Genomic DNA, 19617 nt, shown 5'->3' with positions numbered 1-19617 from the left:
AAACAGTTTCTTTCGAAACTATCAGCCTTTATTCAAAGTATACCAAGGCTTTTTAAAATGTGTTCGCGAGCCTACAATTTCCATGACAACTCACGGATTAAAGCAGAAACTTGTCCTTATAATTGGGACCGAATTTTCTAGCCAAGGAACGAATAAAAACATAGCTTTTGATCAGGCAGAGGGCTTTTTCCACGTTGATTTATTTCAAATAATACACAGAAGCACCGTACGTACAGTGCAGCCGGTTTACAATTGCACAACGGACAATTAGTATTACGTTTCGCTTGCTCGACTCTTAATAAAGCCGGTTTCGCTCATTTTGTTAACTCCACAAGCAGATCCTTCCTGCAATGTAATTTACAATTCACCTATGTATGAATTTATTAGAATTTCTGGTTATTCGTTGATATCTTAATGTTTCATATTTCTCAATTGTAACGTCCTTGAAACGCACTCTTCACAACAATTTTGTCAATTTAACTTCTTTGGGTGACAAGTAACTATTTTGTCAAGGCTGACGATGATTCCTTTGACATACTTGGTTCGAAAAGGCTCCAAATATCTCAGGCCTTTCAGGGAACTCTATGGTGAAGCTCATTTTTGGGGTCCCTTATTTCTTGTCAACTAGACATCTCTGCCACTGAGGTCAATAGCCGACTCATGTGCCTGGGGTCCGATATACCCGCAAATTGGAAATGTCTCTCCTCCATACCAGGCATGGCCGCCATGTCGTCATATTCCACTTCAGCAAGACTTGTGATGTACATGGGCAGGCCTAATGAAATCAGCCACTCTTCCATACTTTCCAGGCTTCCGAGAGGATCTCTTGTAAATTCTAATTCCGATACGTTACAAGGAACCTGTAGGAATCGAAACAAACGAATGTTCAACGAAAAAAAAAGAAAAAAAGAAACACCATTCTTTTTCAATAACAACGGCTTATCCCGTGTTTAGATACATTTTTTCCCTACATGAATACCGGAAACAAAAAAAATAGCCAATTAACGACAGATTTTTTTTTATCTTTCACTATTTGATTCCTTAGAGTACGAGCAGTCACTCCTTTTTGGCGAAGAAATTCCGCGCGAATTTCCGCGCAGATTTCCGCGCGGTGCACTAACATCAAGATTCTTTTCTTTTATTTTTTGCTGTTTTTTTTCCTCGCTCGTGGGATTTCGCCGAAAAGGCTGGACTGCTAGTACGATGTAGTCTACCGATTCCCTGGAAATTGGTCATCAGTGTAAAGACCACTTAATGTATAAAAGTAGATCCTTGAGAATCTTATCGCAAACTTTATTTCTAAGCATCACTTGTAAGTAGATGCGTCACCCTTTTTATTTTTTAACTCATATCGACTTCTATACGTTTCAGGACAAAATCGACCATATAAAAGGGCAAGATTCAATCCGTGTACGTACAGCTGTTCTACCAGCTTTCTTTAGCTTCCGGATCCTCAATCTCTCCAAAATATTAGCGAGTTCTTCGTGTGATCGGCGGAGTTCTTCAGCGTATCGGTCCACAAGGTTCACTGGTACACCCCAACAACCATTCTGGAATAAAAATATATATATAATCGGTTAATTATACAATAGATTACACTTACCCTAATGAATTGCAGAGTGTGAGGTTTATAAACAACGAAAACATTAGTCTGGTGTTAAAAGTAATACTTCACAAAATTGTGAGTCGATTTCTCGTGCGGGAAACCAAGAAAAAAAATCAATTTTCTAGGATAGATTAACATACCATCGTATAGGAATAAAAGTACAAGGGACGGCCATTAATAGAGAACGGACTGGAAACGAACATTTTGAAAATCTCGGAAAGTGAAATTTCAAGATTTAGTTTTGGTTACGAAGGTTTTTATGAGCCAGAACAGCGCACTTTCCCGAATTTAAGTATGAGGCCATTCAAACTAAAAAGATTTTAACAAAATTTGAGCTTCTAAGGACCCTGCCAATTCATCTCCCATGACTGACCAAGACAGAATTTCTCCTTCTAATATCGATGCGATATCAAAAAGACAACTATTGAGAATGCAGAAAAATATGAATTAGGGATCAACAGTTGATCCAATACCAAATTCTCCCGGCCAGCATGATAAGAATTGTATGTTTAGCAGTAAAAAGACATCCTAACGAGATCTGAGAGTGAAAGGATCAATGATTAAAACAAAACAGACGCATAGTGCACGTTAGATAATACTTACCGCATCTGTGTAGGGTTTCTGAGTTAGATCGATGCGTTCTATATGCAGTTTTCTTTCAATCATCTCCCCTAATGAGTGCGAGGGTCGTTTAACTCGTGGCGCCGGGACTGGCGGAGAAGAGTCATCCCCTGCTTCGTTTTTCGAAACCCCTAACTCAGTTCTTTTCGTAATTGACGGTTTACTTTCTGCTCTATCCATGTTTGTTTCCATACTGCTGCTACTAGATTCCCCATGGGTTCGCATAACTTCTGATGTCGCCCCCTCCACAGGGCGTGGTGGGGGTACTGCTGTATACAGCTCATCTTCTGTGTCCTGTGTTTCAGTCATTTTTGCGCGCGGTCTTGGCTTTGGTTTGGGTTTGGGTTTAAGCTGTGGTTTCTCGCTGGCGTTGTGAACGACAGGCACTTTATAAACCTCCTCAGTTGAAGCAGCTAATTTTGAGTCCTTATGGCGCTGTGACGCATTAGCAGGCGGAGGACTGGTTTGAGTCTCCACACTGCGAGCCACCGTGTCTTCCCGAGCAGTTGTTGAGTTCTTGGGTCGAGGTGGCAGGGGAGGGGGTCTGTGTCTAGGCTTTTTCACCCCTTCGCCAATAATGCCGTCGCCTTTTTGTTCCACTGAGACAGGTTTAAGGTAACCCTGACCCTCCGATAGCTCGTCTCCTTTCGTTTTTCCTAATACTGGTTTCCGATTTTGATTATTTTTAAGCTTTGCAGATTCAAGAGTTTTCGTTTCTAGTAAAGGGTCATTCGATTTGATCTCCTTCCCTAAATCATTTGATAGGGGCGTTTCATCTGTTTGAGCATCACCGGACTTCCTTCGGTCCTCAAAATTCTTGGAACTTGGCCGTGTAGGTACGGGAGGAGGTGCCCTATGAGGTACCGACACTGTGGACCCTGGTCTGGCTGGCACATCAGGTTCCATTTTCAGGGAATCCGTAGGATTAGATAAAGGAGTGATCCTTTGAGTCTCTTTCACAGGAAGCGATGCTTGCCTGCCAGGGAGAGGTTGTCGAGACTTCTGCTCTTGCTGTAATTTAACTAAATAAAAAAAAAACAAAACAGAAAAATTAATATGAAACCCATGCCATGAAAAGGGTAATAATTATCGTGAATAAGACTGAGGTCTCTATCAAAACTCTGAATCTCCACGAGTACAAGAATTAGCTTAACCAACTTGCCCATCGCAAATTGGAGACCACTATTTTGCTTCTTTGCTGAGCCAGAGTGTATCATCAAAACCCAAAAGAAAATGTTCTTTTTCTCAAATCTATTCTCTAACTGTTTACATTGGTACTTCTACAAGGAAGATAAATGTTTCTATTGTACGTGCGTACCATCTACTCCCTCTGTAGCAATATTGTCAACAGACTGAGCTTGCTTTCCCAGCACCGCTTTCATCTCAGACAAGAAGTTGGGCTGCCTGTGTGGAGAGGCGCAAGTGACCGGTTTCTCATCCGCTCTCCCCATGCTCTCCACACTGCTGGATGAGCTGTGCGGTGACTGAAATGAACATCCGTTACTAAAGCATTAAAACAGTATACAAAGCTGAAATTCCACTGAATTTCGATAAAACATTGAAGGTAAAGGCACTGACTGCAGTGTAAGTTGAAAATTTGAGAAATGTATGAGGGATTCCGTGGTAGTAACTTCGTTAGCATTATGTTTGCGCGCCACTTAACCGAGAGGTTGTCGCACCAGTTTACATGTAGTTCTTCACACTAAATTAAATAAGTCAAGCGACAAATCCTTTCACATTTTGCTCGGCACGATTCTACTACGTTGACGTTAAAATTTTTCTTTTAAATAACAGGGATCGAGGACTATCTTTAAGTAAGTAAGTAAGTAAGTAAAACCTTTATTTAGACACGATAAGTATTGAAGCTGTGCAGCTTGTGGGGTCGTGTATAAAATAAAAAGATACATAAACAATAGTTGTAATATAGTATAAAATAAGATTCACGTATAAAGATAAGATAGTGTTTATATTAATAATTGCTAGTATTACCTAACCAATAAAATTATAGACCTAAAAATACTTCCTTTTGGGAGGAGCTATCTTTTACAGAATAAATTAGAGAAGTCAATGTCCCTGACCAAAGGAAGCTTCTTAATTATCCTGGAGAAACTTTTGACACTATGCGCGTTACGGCACTCGATTGGCAGGTAATTCCACAAAATTGAACCTCTATAAGATATGGAAAGCTTTTTGATATTCGATTCTTTCGTCAGGAATGACTTGAAAGAAGACACGCTGGTTTAGAACAGGCATCCACCCAAGTCTCTTTTTTCAATTTTCGCTTTTGCCCTCTCGGCGTATTTCCATCTCTTTCCTCTGACGTTAGCTAGCCTTCCACCTTACATGGTCCTTAAAACCTCAGTGGGAAATTTGACAAGGAGTGGTAAACAATTGAGATGGAAGTTTTTTTGTAACCGATATTTATTTTGGTCTTCGACCTTTCTTTTTTCATCAGTGATATTTCATTCAGCTCAATTGAACTGATTGGTTTTGTCTGAAAATAATTTGAAAGATCTCTTCCTCTTGAGTACCATGTAGGGGTACTCAAGAGGGTACTCAGAGGGGTGTAGAAGACACCCCTCTGAGCTCAACATGTCTGATCATAATGTTTGACGGAAGTGAGTTTCGGTGCAGGAACCAGAGGGTTGAAAATGATGCTCACGAAGAAATAGGGAGAGAGCGTGTTTGGTTTGTGGAAAGCTATGAGCTATCTTAGTGTTTACCTTATTTACGCCCTGAACGTTCGCCAGCAACCTTTTTGGAGATGGGGCTGGGGAGGAGTCGTTAGTTCCCAGGACCTCATCTCCTGAGCTCATACTGCTGTCGACACTACCACCGTCTCCCCCTGCGTTTGCACCCTCCACTCCTGTTAATGGCATAAAATAATGCATGGTAACTTTTCTATTCCTTTTGCGCATTGAGCGTTTGCTTTTCAATTTACAATGCACGCATGAAAAGGATGGGTTTAAATTAGACAGTTCCTCAAGCGTAAGTAGCGATATCAAAAGTATCATTCTAGAATCATTTACTTTAACCGTATATACATGTAACATCTGTTGTTGTTCAATGTTGCATGGTTGACATTCAGGACCTTTCCAACTAGCGAAAGGACAATCCACAAACAAAAATATTCAGTCTATATAGAGTAAGAATGGGTCTCACACTGAATGTACATGTAGTGTGCAGAGTGACAAAGATACATGTATTACAAGAAGGTACATAAAAGTAAAGCAAACAAAACCCACTGCAGACATACCAGTGTAAAATACACTATTTGGTTCTAGAGCAGGATTACCAGACAATCTAAATGAAGCTGACGACAGGGCACCAGACACTCTCTTGATACTGATCCGTGAAAATCCAGAACTTTTAGGTAATCTGGGCGATTCCCTAGCGGGCTGGTTATGTAAAAAAATAATAATAAATAACGGTAAGGACAATCATGAAATCTCTCAGTTAATACGCGCGCATGATTGGTCAATATTTTTCTTTTTTTAGCGCGCCGTAGTTCACTTTGCGGCCCACTAAATTCAAAAGTTTATTTGAATTGAAATCTTTTTCCTCTACTTGAACCCAGAGATGTAATAAAAATCTTTCTTATCACGTTTCTCGGTCCATACTGCTCACATTTATGGCTCACACGCCTTGGGCCATAAATAAATCTGACTTACAGTACAAACCTCGAAATCGGTTAGTAAGAGGTAAAGAAATCCAGGAGCAAAAATGAGTATCTTATCTCCTGAATTTCCTCGGTCCATACTGTAAGTTATGGAACCTTGTTTTTTCCGCTTGGAGATATGGCTCACACGCTTTGGGTCATAAATCTAACTTACAGTACAGACTTCAATCTCAGTTAGTAAGAGGTAAAGAATCCAGGAGCAAAAATTAGTATCCCTTCTCTTGAGTTCTCATAGAAGATAAAACATGCAACTTGTCTTTACATTTCAATTTGATATCCAGCAAAGAGCTAATGAGATTTTATGCACTTAACAGCTTAGAGGTGTCATCTTGATAAATCATTCCATTCGGTCTCGCAAAATTATAACAAACATATCACAGATGTTGGACCTAAAGAAATTTGCTTTCAGGAGGAACACAGTAAGTCCAAAATTATATTCTTTAATTCTCCTTGAGTGAGTTTCATTCCCCCAAACGTTTTTACTCTCTTTATGTGTTTTAATCTTCTTTCTACTCATTGCTACATTAATTATTTTACATTCCTCAATACTTTTCATTTTTACAATGATTCTGTCACAATCCTGGTAGAGATGTACCTGATACTATAGCCCAAATAGACATCCAACAAAATCAATAACATCTAAAATGTAGCTACAGCTGTAATGTCTGTTTGAAGAGACATACATTCAGTTTACAAAACAACAATGACAGCTGTGGTACAGGTAGAGCCTCAGCAACAGCACACAGACAGCAACTTACAGTGGTGTATTAATATAAATATTTCTTATTAAAAAAAAAAATCTGATCACCCTCGAAGAAGAAGCATCATCTGAATCACATCTTTTATGTTTCTCTTCATAGCTAAGGAAATAAAAACACATTAGAATTTTTTAACAGACACCAGTTGTACACTGAATAAATTGTAACAAAATGTATAAAATACAACCTCACACAAAACAAATGTTCAAAAATCCTTCTATATTTTACAGCTAATAATTATGAGTTCCAAATTATATGGCTGTAAATTTGGACACTAAAGAGGGAAGGGGAATGCATTACAGGCACTTTCAGTGCTACAGCTGACTAATCTGCTTAAAATCTCCACACAGTCAAACCTTGATTATCCAGATTTCTCAATCCTGACTTTTTCTCTGGTCCCAATTTTGTCATGAATATTTATTAGTCATGATCAAGATGCGTAGCCATATTCTTTTAAAACTACAGTGTTGAAAAGTGAAGTAAAGGCAAGTTTGTTTCCCTTTCAAAAAGCAAAAGCAGTGCTTGCACATGTCATAACTAAAGGAGAACATTATAAAGAGAGGTCTGACTGGCTTAGAGTTGCTTTGTTCCTTAGTGAGATTTCACAATTTGTATATTAATATTAAATGTTTTATTATTTGAATGTCGCTTTCTTCAATTAATCAGTTTTTGTCCCTCAATAATCATATTCTTGATATTCGGACCCTCAATCATGCAGATTACTTTGTATAGTCCCAACAAGTCTGCAGAATCAAGGTTTGAGAGTACTAACCAAAATTATAACATAACCAAAGTAAAGCGCGCGCTCTGATTGGTCAATTTAGCGTCCCCCATTTGCCCATGGGTGTACGCTGCTGACGTGAGCAAATGCAAAAACTATTTTTCCGCGCGCGCTTGTTTTTTCTGGTCGCGTAAGATTTGTTAATTAAAAGAGAACTCTTTAGCTACAATGTATCAATGTTATGTTATAAAACAAATGGTAAACACCACAGCGTACACTATTGAGTTATGGATGCACTTGGGAGGTTTGCTAAGCACTCAAGAAGCTAGAGTCGCTCTCGGCTATCGCCTCGAGCGACTCTTACGCTTCTTTCGTGCTTAGCAACCTCCCGCGTGCATCCATAACTCAATAGTGTACGCTGTGGTGTTTACCATTTGTTAATTTTCAAACAGCTTATGAGAAACAAGAGCTACATGTAAGTCAAGGTACAGACAGGACAAAAGGGAAAATATTAGCCTTTTAAACCCTGAGGACGACTACATCTAAAATCTTCCTTCAGCATCACTGCTAAATCATACACATGTAAGGAAATAAGCCCCAAAATAATGAAGCTCTATATTGTTACACAATTTCTCCTTGTCAGTGCCATTGGATACAACTGCATGTACAAAGAACAGTGTGGAAATTCGCATACTAATGCCAGGGTGCAGAGGGTTAAAAAAAGGTCTGACATATTTGGTTAATTTTTAAACTGTCGGCCAGTATTTTCCATGTTCACATCAGTTTGCATAAAAAAGCCACTCTTAATGCTTAGTCCACATGTGATATTTCATGAAAATAGATAGTTACGCACAGTGAATACTGTAGGGTAAAAACTCTCAAGCCCCTTTCAAAGATATCAAGTGAATTGAGCCTCTTAATGTTCTTAAAAAAAAAAAAAAAAAAATTGCTCTGTACCTGACGAATCGTTTGAGTGCCTGCTCAACACTCATCTCTCCATTCTTGACACTCCTCATCAAGTTAATTCTATCTTCCTCACTCATGGTCGTCATTTCACTTGCAATAAACTCAGATGAGGGTCTGCTACTTGATTTTCTCTTTGTGCTCTTTCCGAAAATACCACGTTTTAATTTGGGTTTATTGCCCATCTTTTCATCTTCACAAGAAAAGTCATTCTGGAGGAAACAAAAGAAAACAATGTAAAGCTTAAATAAAAAAAAAACAACAACAAAACAAAACAAAATTGCCATGAAACTCAATGAATGATCAATTTAGCAACTGAAAGTCAGCCTACTATTGAGGAGGTACCTCCCGTATTGCACTACACACCATTATTTACTGTGCATAATATCACATAATGTTGTTTAAAATAATATTACTTAGTAGTTTTTCTATAAATTATGTATTGCATTGTTCCAGATGCTCAAGACTTTCTATCTAACTAGTGTTTTGGACATTTTTTACTTTAAAAACTTGCTTCTACAGTACATCCATTTGCCATTTGAAGTAGTTGAGACATTTACCATGACAAGAGATAATTGTTTGTCCTGTGTTCCAACATGTTGTGTTCCCCCACTCTCCCCTGTGTCCTGTGTTCCAACATGTTGTGTTCCCCTACTCTCCCCTGTGTCCTGTGTTCCAACATATTGTGTTCCCCCACTCTCCCCTTTGCAATGTTAATGGCTAAACTGTAAGCAGCGCCATGCACAAAGCTTTTATTGACAACACTGAATCAGGGAAAGGGGGGCAGCTTTTGGTTTTTTGCACTAAGTTTCTTCATGGCTATGTGATGAAGTCAGTAAATACACTTTTTGCTCTGAGGAATCACCATAGTGGGTGATGAATGTTGGTATCCGATCCAGAAAGTCATCTATGCCAAGGAGTGTTCTAGTTTTTACACTAACCCCTCAAAACAACATTGTGTAAGGTAAAATAGAATTGCATTAACCTCCTTATTTAGCAAGAAGCAAGAAAAAAAAACAAAAAAAACAAGTGAACAACAACCACAACAACAACAACAAAACAGGAAGACACAAACCTTAGGTTTTAAATAATCATCATTTCTGCTGTCTTCTTCATATCTGTAAGAGCATACATTGCATTCAGGTTTTTTCTTCGGAGGAAAAGGGAAAGTCATTTAATTTATAACTGTCATGGTAATGGTTGTGTAAACCCTTTGACTTCTGAGAGTGACCAGCACCTAATTTCTCCTCACAATATCAGTTCTGAATCAAATATTAAAGTCATGAGAATAAAGGAAATGATCACCAACAAAAGAAGCGCTTGATTGTTAAACAAACTTTTTTTTGTCAGCGTCTAAGAAAATGTATAGAGAACAGTATGGAGAATATGCATACTGATATTAAGGTGCAAAGGTTCAGTAAGTTTTCTCTTCACCAAATTTCCTCAGTTAAAGCCTGGCAGGTCAAGAGAAAACTTTAAATATTTTTCATTTGACCTTACCTCTTCAACTGTTCTACAGCTTCTTCTACTGTGAGTTCCCCTTGTTTGACCATGATCATGAGTGCCATGCGATCTTCCTCTCCCATTTTAATGGCTGATGCCAGCACATTATAATCCTCTTTCTTTTGATTTGACAGCTTTTTCTCCAAAGGCTGCTTCTTTATCTCATTTCCATGGTTCTTCTTCTTGCTGCCACCATGAAACAGTCTGAATCTAAATGGTTTTGATTTTAAAGAGGATGCTTCTCTGTCCCTTGGTTTTGGCTCCACATTGACTGGAAAGTAAGACACAAAGATGCCATGTACAAGCCGTAAAGGTCAAACATGACCAACAAATGATTGCCACCACAGAAAGGTTAGTAGTTTAGGGACCTGAACACATAACAAGCCAGCCAAATTCAAGATCTTAAGGTCCAGGATTATTCCCATGTGTTCCTGAGTCAAACACAAACTAAAAAAATTGCTTCTCAATCTACCCACCAGTTTTGGTGAACTGGTAACAAAACAATCTCACCTAAGAGATGAAGAAAGTTGCATCTCACTTCCCTCTGGGAGCAAAGTGTTCCTTAATTTCTCAGTACTCCAGTTTTCATTTACAAACATAATTAATCATTGCAATTAAATGAGTTGGAGATACTGTGAGTCAATTTGCAGCTACACTGTACCAGTTTCTTACCATGTAACTCTTTCAAAGAGTCTAAACTCCTTGAAAGCTTAGTATTTCTTTCTACCTTCCTTCGTTTCTTTTCCTTCTTACCACGCTGGGCTGGGCTGTCAACATCCAAGTAGTCAGCTGGGATCCAACCCTAAAACACAAAACACAGCAGCTAATAATAGTGCAATGTACAGTTGATAGCAAACTTTGAAATAACTGGGAAAGCCATGTAATACTGGCAAAATTTTTGCCTGCAGTGCAGGCATCTTATTAGGGTGAGGTAATAATAATAAACTTGTGATCATTCACTCAACTGGCCTTGTTTGATTTGGAGATGGGGACGATGGTGGGGGGAGGGGGGTGGGGAAAGGCAAAAGGACCCCTGCTTGAAGAGGCCGTTGAAAAGCAAAACACCCCCTGACACACTCAGGTAGAGCAGATGAGTGAAACAGTGAGGCTGTGGCAAGCTGTGAGCTTAACTGCTGTTAATCCCATCAAAGATGCTTTTCTCATTTGATCATAAACAATACTTTGAAGCTGACAAAGGACAACTACACTTGAAAACAGACAGCTGGAAAATTAGGCTTTTCTTAAACCTGTTGGCAACAAGGCCAGCAAATCCTTTCCAGAAGCAAGAAGAGAAATTGCATCTTTTTGTTCCAATTTTAATGCACAAGACATTTCGAATTCTGAAAAACACTTATTAGTGCTTACTCAAAAACAGAATCGAAACTGAGAGCTTCACCATCACCAAAACAACAATTACCTCTAGCAGGCATAACATTCACTACTCTCTACCAATGATCAGACTTGTTGCACTAATGCCTACAACCACCAGTGGACCAAAACTAACCAATCACAGCTGATTTACAAGACTGGGTTCTCACAGCCATAACAACTAACCAAAGCCAACCAATCACTATTCCCATACGAAACCTAAATGTACATGTACAGTACTTGACTCACAAACAACTCTTCACTTCACCGTGATGATAACATCTACTCCGGTTGTTAAAACCTGAGTTACCCTTTCAAATAACAGTCCTTGTCAAGACTACATGTGCTTTCAACTTCAACTGGACGATCACACCACACAATAGACCTCTTTAGCTTGTATGTTTTGTTTAACCATTACAATACTCTAGAGAACTGTTCTTCCAAATTTCCTCTTATTCCCATCCACATATATGCATACTTTACAAAAGATAAATCTGGGAATTCTCTTTAGACCTGAAATGGGTCAACAAAACTTACAGTGTACAAGTCTTTCTCATTATAACTGCAAACTGGCCTCTCAATAACAACATGCTACATGATCTTTGTTTACATTTTACTGAAGTTTACACCAAGTGAAGCTCTCTTTTGTAACATGAGAAAACATATGTGCAGCTGTCAGTCATGTAAACTGAAAATTCTCTCTTTGGAAACTCAATGTAAAGCTGTTGTATGATAAAACAAAATCCTAAGGTTATTGGAAGGGTACTCACTCTCCCAGCTGGACTACTTGGGTCTTCAGAAGAGACAGATCTATGATGAACATCATCCTCAGATGTGGGTTCTTCATTGTGATCATCTGAATACCTGGATTTTGAAGAATGCCTTGTTGAACTGTGTCTTTCATGAGAATGAGGAGGAGCTGAAAACTAGTAATACACAAGGTTGGTTAATTTCAAACAATATTAATAATATGTGAAAATGCTGATAATTAAAATGTTCAGAGCTGATACGTAGTTTTATAATAGCATTTTGTTAAATAAGTAACACTAGTAAAAATTTTAGGGTTATAAAAAATTGACAAGTTCCCTCCCAATTTTCTCATGCAAACTAATGATGAGTGACAGCACATGATTTTCAGATTTTCTAAATTATTTACACTGTTCAGCTCTATCAAAACTGTACTTCTTAAAAATATTCACTGAGAGATATTATAAGAGAATAATCTGAGGTGTAAATGAACAATGTAATGGAAATTGCTTTGTAGAGACACAAAATTTGAATTTTTATGTAATTAAATTCCTGAGTAAATTGGGCAACACGATTTCTATATCAAAGTAGTGTCCAAGTTGTGTCATTAATTTTGCTTCAACAACAAGAAAAACAATTATAATGAATATATGAAGTTCATATATTTGAACTGGGGTATTAGATACGTATGATGCACGATCCTCACAGTAGAGCACGCTATTTATGAAATAGCGAAAATCAGACCTGAAAAAAATCAGGCCTGTACGGGCCTGTACTGTACTTAGCTCAATTGGTAAAACGCTGCACTAGTATCGCAGAGGTCAGGGGTTCGAATCCCGTACAGGCCTGATTTTCGCTATTGCATAAATAGCACGCTCTACTGCGAGGATCGTGCATCATACGTAAGAAAAACAATATTGCATACACACCTGTGAAGAGGAACTATCATAAGCTCCTTCCTTTTCTACTTTGTTCTGTCGTAGAATTCTTAAAGCTCTCAGCACGTGTTCCTCATATGTGTAAAACTTATCAGCATACAGGGTTACCAGTGTATCTAGACATCCCTCAGAGCCATCCTATGAGAAAAATATGTATTCATAATTATTCATGATCTGAATTTCAAGGGATGCTTAAAAACACTTTCATTCCAAGGAATGACAGAGGAGTAGTTTCTCCCTACCATACCAATACCATCTTTGGCAGTTTGATTATGAGAATCAAAGGTAATTGAGCTGAGTGGAGTGCAGTTTATTTGCCTTTCTGTTTCACAGAATTCTATTTTGTAAACTCTTTATGAATCAAGGTTTCAGATTAACTTGTCAATATGTTACTATTAATTTAAACTACAAAAGACAAAAGCAGATATCTGAGATATTTTCAGCACTTGATCTCAAATAAATATCAATAATGCCAAAAGTCATACTACCATATCAAAATCATTAAGTTAAAATATCTACGACACAATATCGCCAGTAATTATTTAAGGTCTTTGTGAGGAAATGAAAATCCTTAAAATAACAAGAATATCAAGATCATAAAAAAGCATTTAAACAATAAACTTAAGATCAAAATAATTTTTAACAACAATAATTAAAGGAGTTTTTACAGCAAACACTTATCATGGTTTATCGTCACTGAGAGAGGCACAGCATGTTTATTTTCGAACGAGGAAAGTCAAGTTGATTCTAATTACTGTCGCCCTCTACGAAGTGTTCTTGGCATCAATAACGATAACCCGAGGTTGTAAATTTATGTTTGTGTTGACAGCTAGCGGCAAATTGACACTTTTTATCCGATTATTGAGCCATGCCTTAATCTCACAACAAGGAAAAAGTAATTGTTCAAAATAAATCATTTTGCGACCTAAAAAATCATTACTGATCATTCAAGCAATTTTCTAGTAATAAGAAAAGAAAAACAAATTTCATACGACGAAGAACAATTATCGAGACCTGATTTGTGGTTTCCTGTGGAAAATTAGAGGTTATTTTCCCGATGAAGCTGTCTAAACGTACAGTTTCGAGTCTGACACGCAAATAGCGAAGATTTGAAATTTCGTCACATGCGAATCAATCAGAAAACAAGGATACTTTTCATGATTCTGAGAAATTGTAGTGTTTATTTTTTTTTGTTATAAAGCCGATTGCGTGCGAGTTTGATCGACATCTACCGTGTATATTAGCCAATATGATGTTCAATCTTTTTAAACGTGGGTGTTACACATAGATGGCAGAGAGTCTTCAGTTGTCAGTTTGCTTGAACAAAACATTCTTCCAACACATCGAGATAAAACCCTACCATTAAACAAAAATTTCATTTTCGACACTCAAGACTAATTATTAAAAGTACTAACCTGTTTAGAGTACGGATGTGTGGTTAAATCGATTTTGTCTTCTTCAAGTTTATCGTGCAACATCATCTTCAACGAAACGGGGAGGTATGTATCACGTTCAGGCTGCGCTTGTAAGGGCTCGCTGTCAGTACCTCCTTCAAGGACGAAGTACACAGCGGTACCACTCTGTTTTAAGCGTTCAACAGCATTCAGAATATCTGTCCTGTCCTTGAAGTTCCTAACACCAATCGCATCCAAATCCTCCTTTCCAATCTCTTTACAAATTTCGAGTTCATCGTAGCCATTATCCAGAAATGCTTGTGTGTAGTGGATGAAGCCGAGCGATCGAAGCCAGTCTTCTACGGAGCTACTCATCTCTTATCCCGCTTGAAAGTTATGAACATCTCGAGGAACACGAATTGGATAATCCGAGGGTTTTAAGTGACACACGGAAGACCACAGAAATCGATCACAAAGGCGGCATTTCCCAAATCGTCAGCTTTTGCGTCGCTGTGAAAACAACTCAGAACTTCCGATGCCAATCTCGAGCCCAGCGTCATTTTGGCTCCTTGTCAGCGGACAATAGCTTAGCAGCCTGGCATACACAACTGCGAGGCCACCAAGCAAGATGGAGGAAGAAGTCGTGAAGACTGGTGATTCCAAGCATTTGGGAAAGAAGGATGAAAGTGAAGGTCCAAATCTCAAATTTAGTCTTGGAGAGATGATTAAATTATTCAGTTTTACTGAAATTGTACAGTATCTGTGTCTAATGTGCAGGCAACACCACGCTAAAGGTCCCTTCTGCGGGCGAGAAAAGAAAACTTTCTGAGACTTGTGCAACACCCAAATTCACCATTAAACCAAAAATCTCGATGAATATTTCCGGATCTCAGCAGAAGAAGACAATTGGAGTCAGCTTAAAACTGGTAAGTGTATGCTTTTATGAAAATATTTTACTCGGAAGTTTGTCTGACACTTACAACAATGGGTATTTTTGTCAAAAAATAGCAACAATCTCATATCCTCCAGGATTATGAAAGAGGGCACGCCACGCGAAGTGGTAAAAAAAGGAATATTCCATAATCGGTTTAAATGTTATGTTTTAGGAACTACGAGGCGATACTTAATTGTTATTGTCTGCTTACGGTTAAATCTGTTTGTTTCAGGAGCTTGACTTTATATATCAACAAAATTTAAGAAATTGCGTTTTGCGAGTCTTTTTTTTGTTTTGTTTTTAATTTATCAGTCAGTCTACCAACTTCTAACGTAGCTTTACGCGTTTCTGGCTGGAAATAAAACACTTGCAATCAGTGGAGACAATTTATAATTATTTCTCATCAGTATTCTATTACCCTTGGTCAACCTGTATTATGCTTTGATCTTCAGGGAGCCGATCCAAAAAAACAAAAGACAGAACCAACACTGGTCGAAAAGAAAGGGTCTGTTGCATCTGCATTTGATGAAGAGGTATTTCTAATTTATGGATTGGATTGACCTTAACAGGTTTAACTTAGCAGTAAACCTGATTAACTGGCATATTAATATTTTTTTTGACCAAATGTCACCTAGGATAGCCCTAGTTTGATCCTGTAAATTCATTAACCTTTTTACTTCCAAGATCTCATTTGCAATTCTTTTTAGTGTCTGCCATACAGTTCTTATGATGTTATTTTGGAAAATTTGATAATTTATTCATTTCTAAATTTGGTATTAATCAACTAATTGGTATTAATAATCAACTAATTGATAATCAACTAATTGATATTTTTTCTTTACTCTCATCACTTGCCTGCTATTGCAGGGCTCGACACTAACTTTTCAACTTACTAGCCAAGTGGCTAGTGACATCTTAGATGTTTTTAGATGTTACGACAATTTCAGTCTGTTTACTAGCCAAACTGGCTAGTGGAAATTGAAAACCACTAGCCAAAACTGAATTTCTACTAGTCTGTGGCTAGTGGTCTACCGTTAGTGTTGAACCCTGTAATGTTTTGGTATAATGGGGAGAAATTTGTCTTGGTCACCTAGGGAGTTAAATGGTTAAAGAATAGACATAACATGAAACCTCAAAGGGCCAATAGGGGTTCAGTTTAACTAAAAGTAAGGTGGATTTTTCCACGGAGTCTTGCAGTTACTGTATTTTCAATTATTAATGGTTAATTTTACAACATGGAAATTATGAAATTACCTTCGAATTCCACAGATATTTTCATCCTGTTTATTATTTCATAGTTGTTCTCAATCTTAAGGTTATTCGCAAGTATTTTGATTTCTTAGGACTTTGTTCAAGCCCTTGAAATTTGGTAAAAGATGAAACAGATGTTGTGGTTCAAATATTTTTTTGGTTTGAAATTTTCAAAGTATTGTTGTTGGTCTTAGATTATCATGGTGAAAAGGTCTACATGTATCTCGTGTTGTCTAGCTGCAATACCTTTCGTGCTCTCACAGTGATTATTTCAATTCATGAAGTATAAATGGATCCCAACAGACCATTAGTAAAACTGGGTCAAACTCTAGAATTAATGTTACAGAGGTTGTAAACCTAGAATAAACTTTGGCGGGCTTCTAAACTTATCTACACACCTTTTCATAAGAAGCTGCCAATGGTATGATAAGTGGTTGTGACTAGAGAAGGGGCTGTAAGGCAAAACCCAAGCACTAGAGCCAGTGCTGGAAGGCAGCTGGTATTAAGAGGGCTTGTTACACGACTCGGGGCAGTCAGAGGGCCAATAACTAAAATCAACCAGTTAAAATGTTCTATTGCCAGTCAACATTCCCTCAGTATTGAGCCGGGCACTGTCCCGAATGGTCTCAAATAATACCGCACTTGTGTCCCTTTGAACTTCAGTGGTATAATAAATCTCTTTTTAACCAATCTTGCTCAGGACCGTACTGGAAGAATATCAGCCCTCTGTCTTTTTTGTACAGACCTTGCTGCGCTTGGTCCGCACTGTCAAGACCTTAGGTCGATATTTTCCCAGTATGGCCCTTGCGCTTGGTTAATAAGATAAATGTACTATAGATGGTAGACTGCCAATAACTGGCTTTTATTCAAACCCCTGCCTTTGTTACCTGATTCATGCTATTAAGAGCTGAAAAGTCCTTGTTGGATGAAGCACTTTTTATTTTGTAATGTGATACTACTTGGATTTTATTGTTTTACAGAGTGATGATGAAGAAGAAGAGATGCCAGCGGAAGCCAAGATGAGAATGAGAAATATAGGGAGGTACAGAATCAGAGTCACATCTTGTGAAACTGAGGGTAGACTTGTTACTTGAGTTTAAATTTTTCTTGGGCTTTTGTCCACAAATAAGTCCCTTCTAGTGACTTAGTTATCTTAATTTTCAAGAGCACCATCAGCTTTAGACTTTCATCCATTTTTTTGTTGGTTTTGTTCATTTTAAACTTAGTTCAAAGTAAAAGCGGGATTGCCTCCAGGGTACAGTGTGCTACCAATTCTGTTAAGAACTGTTTACTCTCGGGATTCAAATCTGTCCACACACGTCTCTTCCATTGTGACTCAACTATCACATTTTTCAAAAAGATCAAAACTTGAGGAAAACATCCAAGACACTGATCTACTTGGGTAGGCTGGCTGATCTTACCAATCATTAGGAAAAACGAAAAAACGAAAAAACAAAGGGAATCGCATCTGGTGCTGTGAACAGTTGTCATCTTGTTATGTGACAATAAGGGCCAAATTATGCAAATAAAAACAAGCAAGAAATTTCTTCATTTGTACCGGCATGTTCCCTGCTTACAGGTGCTCAACAGATTTTACCTCTGTAAGTGAAAGGTGGAGTGACTGGTTATGTGACTGATGTTTTGCCTTTCATCCCAGTTGAAAGACAACCCTGATGTTACTAACTTAACTTATAATGCAGCACAACCCTAACTTTGCAGCAAACTTTATTTATGTTTGAAATACATTAAGGTAATCCAATGCATAGGTCAAGTGCACTTGTAGCTCTCAAATACAGAGTAATCATGGTAAAATGGGTCCTCAGCATACTCTGTAGATGTCCATTTATTGCATCACACAACTTACCTCTGTTTGGAGGCTTGTGTGACTGGCTCACCTAATTCTGTTCAAGGAGGTAAGATAATACTTAGCCTTATTTCCCACTGTGGGAGATGGGGTGTTCTAATCATCAATGTGCTGAGCTCTGGGTTGAGAGATTCGGGTTCAAAACCTGGTTAAGTCATAATTTTGTGTTCTTGGATAAAACATGTTACCTTCACAGTGACTCTCTCCACCTGGGTGCCAGAAAATTGTCAAGACAGCCAGATGAAATGCTGGAAGGTTACTGTACAATGGACTGGCATTCCATCCAGGGGGGGGGGGGGAGTACTGTAATACTTCTGGCTGCTGTGTTATGGAGACAGAATAAGCTCTCACGTACAGACATTATCCTTATTTTCCAGCTGAAAGGTTGTTGTTCTCTCCAAAAATATAGAGATTGCACCTGGAAATAATATCAATTAATTTTTTCTCTGTATTTTTCAGAAACACTCCCACATCAGCAGGGCCTAATTCTTATAACAAAGGAAATAAAGGATTTACAGATCATCGGAAAGCAGGCGAAAAGAGTTTTAAACTAGAACACCCATCAAGGTCAAGGGATGCAAAAGAGTGAAAGGCAATGATATACTACTTTGAACTTCTTTCCATACAACTTGCATTGGCCAATAGGAGGTTTGCCTTTGTATTTCTTTCTTGTGACAGTTTACTTTCACTAGTGAACCACCTTCAGTTGCTGGTGCAAGGTTGGGTTCATCCAATTGTTCATTTTTTTTTTTTTAAGCAGAAAACATGGGCATGTAGAATAACTTTCGTCGTTAGAGCTGAGGGATAATGCTTTGACTGTATCACGTCTTAAAATGAGACAAGACTTAACACTCAACTATGTTTGTTGGAAAGAAAAACACAACAACAGAAACAGTTTGTAATTAAAAAGTTGAAAAAGAAACGTTTTATAGACGTTGGTGATATGCTTACTCATCTTAAAGTACTACTCCCCCCCCCCCGAAAAAATTGTTGTTGACAGATTGGTTATTATTTGCCATTATAAATCGTCATTCGATCAACTAACAAATCAGAAACTTTCCCCTTCAGAAGTCGTGTAATTAACCATGCCTTAACGTTGAAGATAGGGTCTCAGGCCACTGTTATTTCAAGGGAAAATATGAAAAATATGTTGGTTTCCCAAAAATCCGTAATAATGGACGCTTTTGTTTATCTTAAAAGAGAGGAAAACTGCTCTAAAAAGTGTGTGAAATTTCAAGCGGACAGCAGGTACTACATTTGAGTGCCGTTT

At 38.0% G+C, this 19617-nt stretch overlaps 2 protein-coding genes across 3 annotated transcripts; one reads left to right on the top strand and one right to left on the bottom strand.

Annotated features, from left to right (window-relative positions):
• Nucleotides 1-182: 182 nt before the first annotated feature.
• Nucleotides 183-14817, bottom strand: LOC111322319 (uncharacterized). The gene is made up of 14 exons (XM_022925401.2): nucleotides 14320-14817; nucleotides 12896-13042; nucleotides 11990-12145; nucleotides 10524-10653; nucleotides 9849-10122; nucleotides 9424-9466; nucleotides 8343-8560; nucleotides 6715-6766; nucleotides 5484-5625; nucleotides 4951-5093; nucleotides 3546-3711; nucleotides 2210-3249; nucleotides 1419-1550; nucleotides 183-860 (listed from the first exon to the last, which is right to left on the bottom strand). The coding sequence occupies exons 1-14, from the start codon at nucleotides 14671-14673 to the stop codon at nucleotides 621-623; spliced, it is 3237 nt and encodes a 1078-aa protein (XP_022781136.1). The 5' UTR covers nucleotides 14674-14817; the 3' UTR covers nucleotides 183-620.
• Nucleotides 14818-14884: 67 nt separating this feature from the next.
• Nucleotides 14885-19269, top strand: LOC111322327 (PEST proteolytic signal-containing nuclear protein). Of its 2 annotated transcripts, none has more exons than XM_088729824.1 (5): nucleotides 14885-14990; nucleotides 15076-15224; nucleotides 15685-15765; nucleotides 17464-17560; nucleotides 18807-19269. In XM_088729824.1, exons 1-5 carry the CDS (start codon nucleotides 14927-14929, stop codon nucleotides 18899-18901), a joined length of 486 nt encoding a protein of 161 aa, XP_088585950.1. In that variant the 5' UTR covers nucleotides 14885-14926; the 3' UTR covers nucleotides 18902-19269. The 2 variants fall into 2 exon arrangements, with proteins under 2 accessions (XP_088585950.1, XP_022781144.1); XM_022925409.2 differs by having other exon boundaries at nucleotides 14886-14990; nucleotides 17464-17525.
• The last annotated feature ends 348 nt before the right edge of the window (nucleotides 19270-19617 follow it).

The sequence above is a fragment of the Stylophora pistillata genome, chromosome 8, assembly GCF_964205215.1.
Source record: "Stylophora pistillata chromosome 8, jaStyPist1.2, whole genome shotgun sequence".
NCBI classification, from domain to species: Eukaryota; Metazoa; Cnidaria; class Anthozoa; order Scleractinia; family Pocilloporidae; genus Stylophora; species Stylophora pistillata.
The sequence above is the reverse complement of the archived record's forward strand: the minus strand, read 5'-3'. Positions and strand labels throughout refer to the sequence as shown.

Bases quoted from the DNA above. Each gene is read 5' to 3' on its own strand.
- LOC111322319 (XM_022925401.2), bottom strand. From the start codon at position 14,673: ATGAGTAGCTCCGTAGAAGACTGGCTTCGATCGCTCGGCTTCATCCAC. The intron at 12,146-12,895 runs GTGTGTATGCAA...GTGTATTACTAG, and splicing joins ATGATAGTTCCTCTTCACAG to TTTTCAGCTCCTCCTCATTC. The intron at 5,626-6,714 runs GTGATCAGATTT...TTACATAACCAG, and splicing joins ATGATGCTTCTTCTTCGAGG to CCCGCTAGGGAATCGCCCAG.
- LOC111322327 (XM_088729824.1), top strand. From the start codon at position 14,927: ATGGAGGAAGAAGTCGTGAAGACTGGTGATTCCAAGCATTTGGGAAAG. The intron at 14,991-15,075 runs GTCCAAATCTCA...TCTAATGTGCAG, and splicing joins AAAGAAGGATGAAAGTGAAG to GCAACACCACGCTAAAGGTC. The intron at 15,766-17,463 runs GTATTTCTAATT...ATTGTTTTACAG, and splicing joins CATCTGCATTTGATGAAGAG to AGTGATGATGAAGAAGAAGA.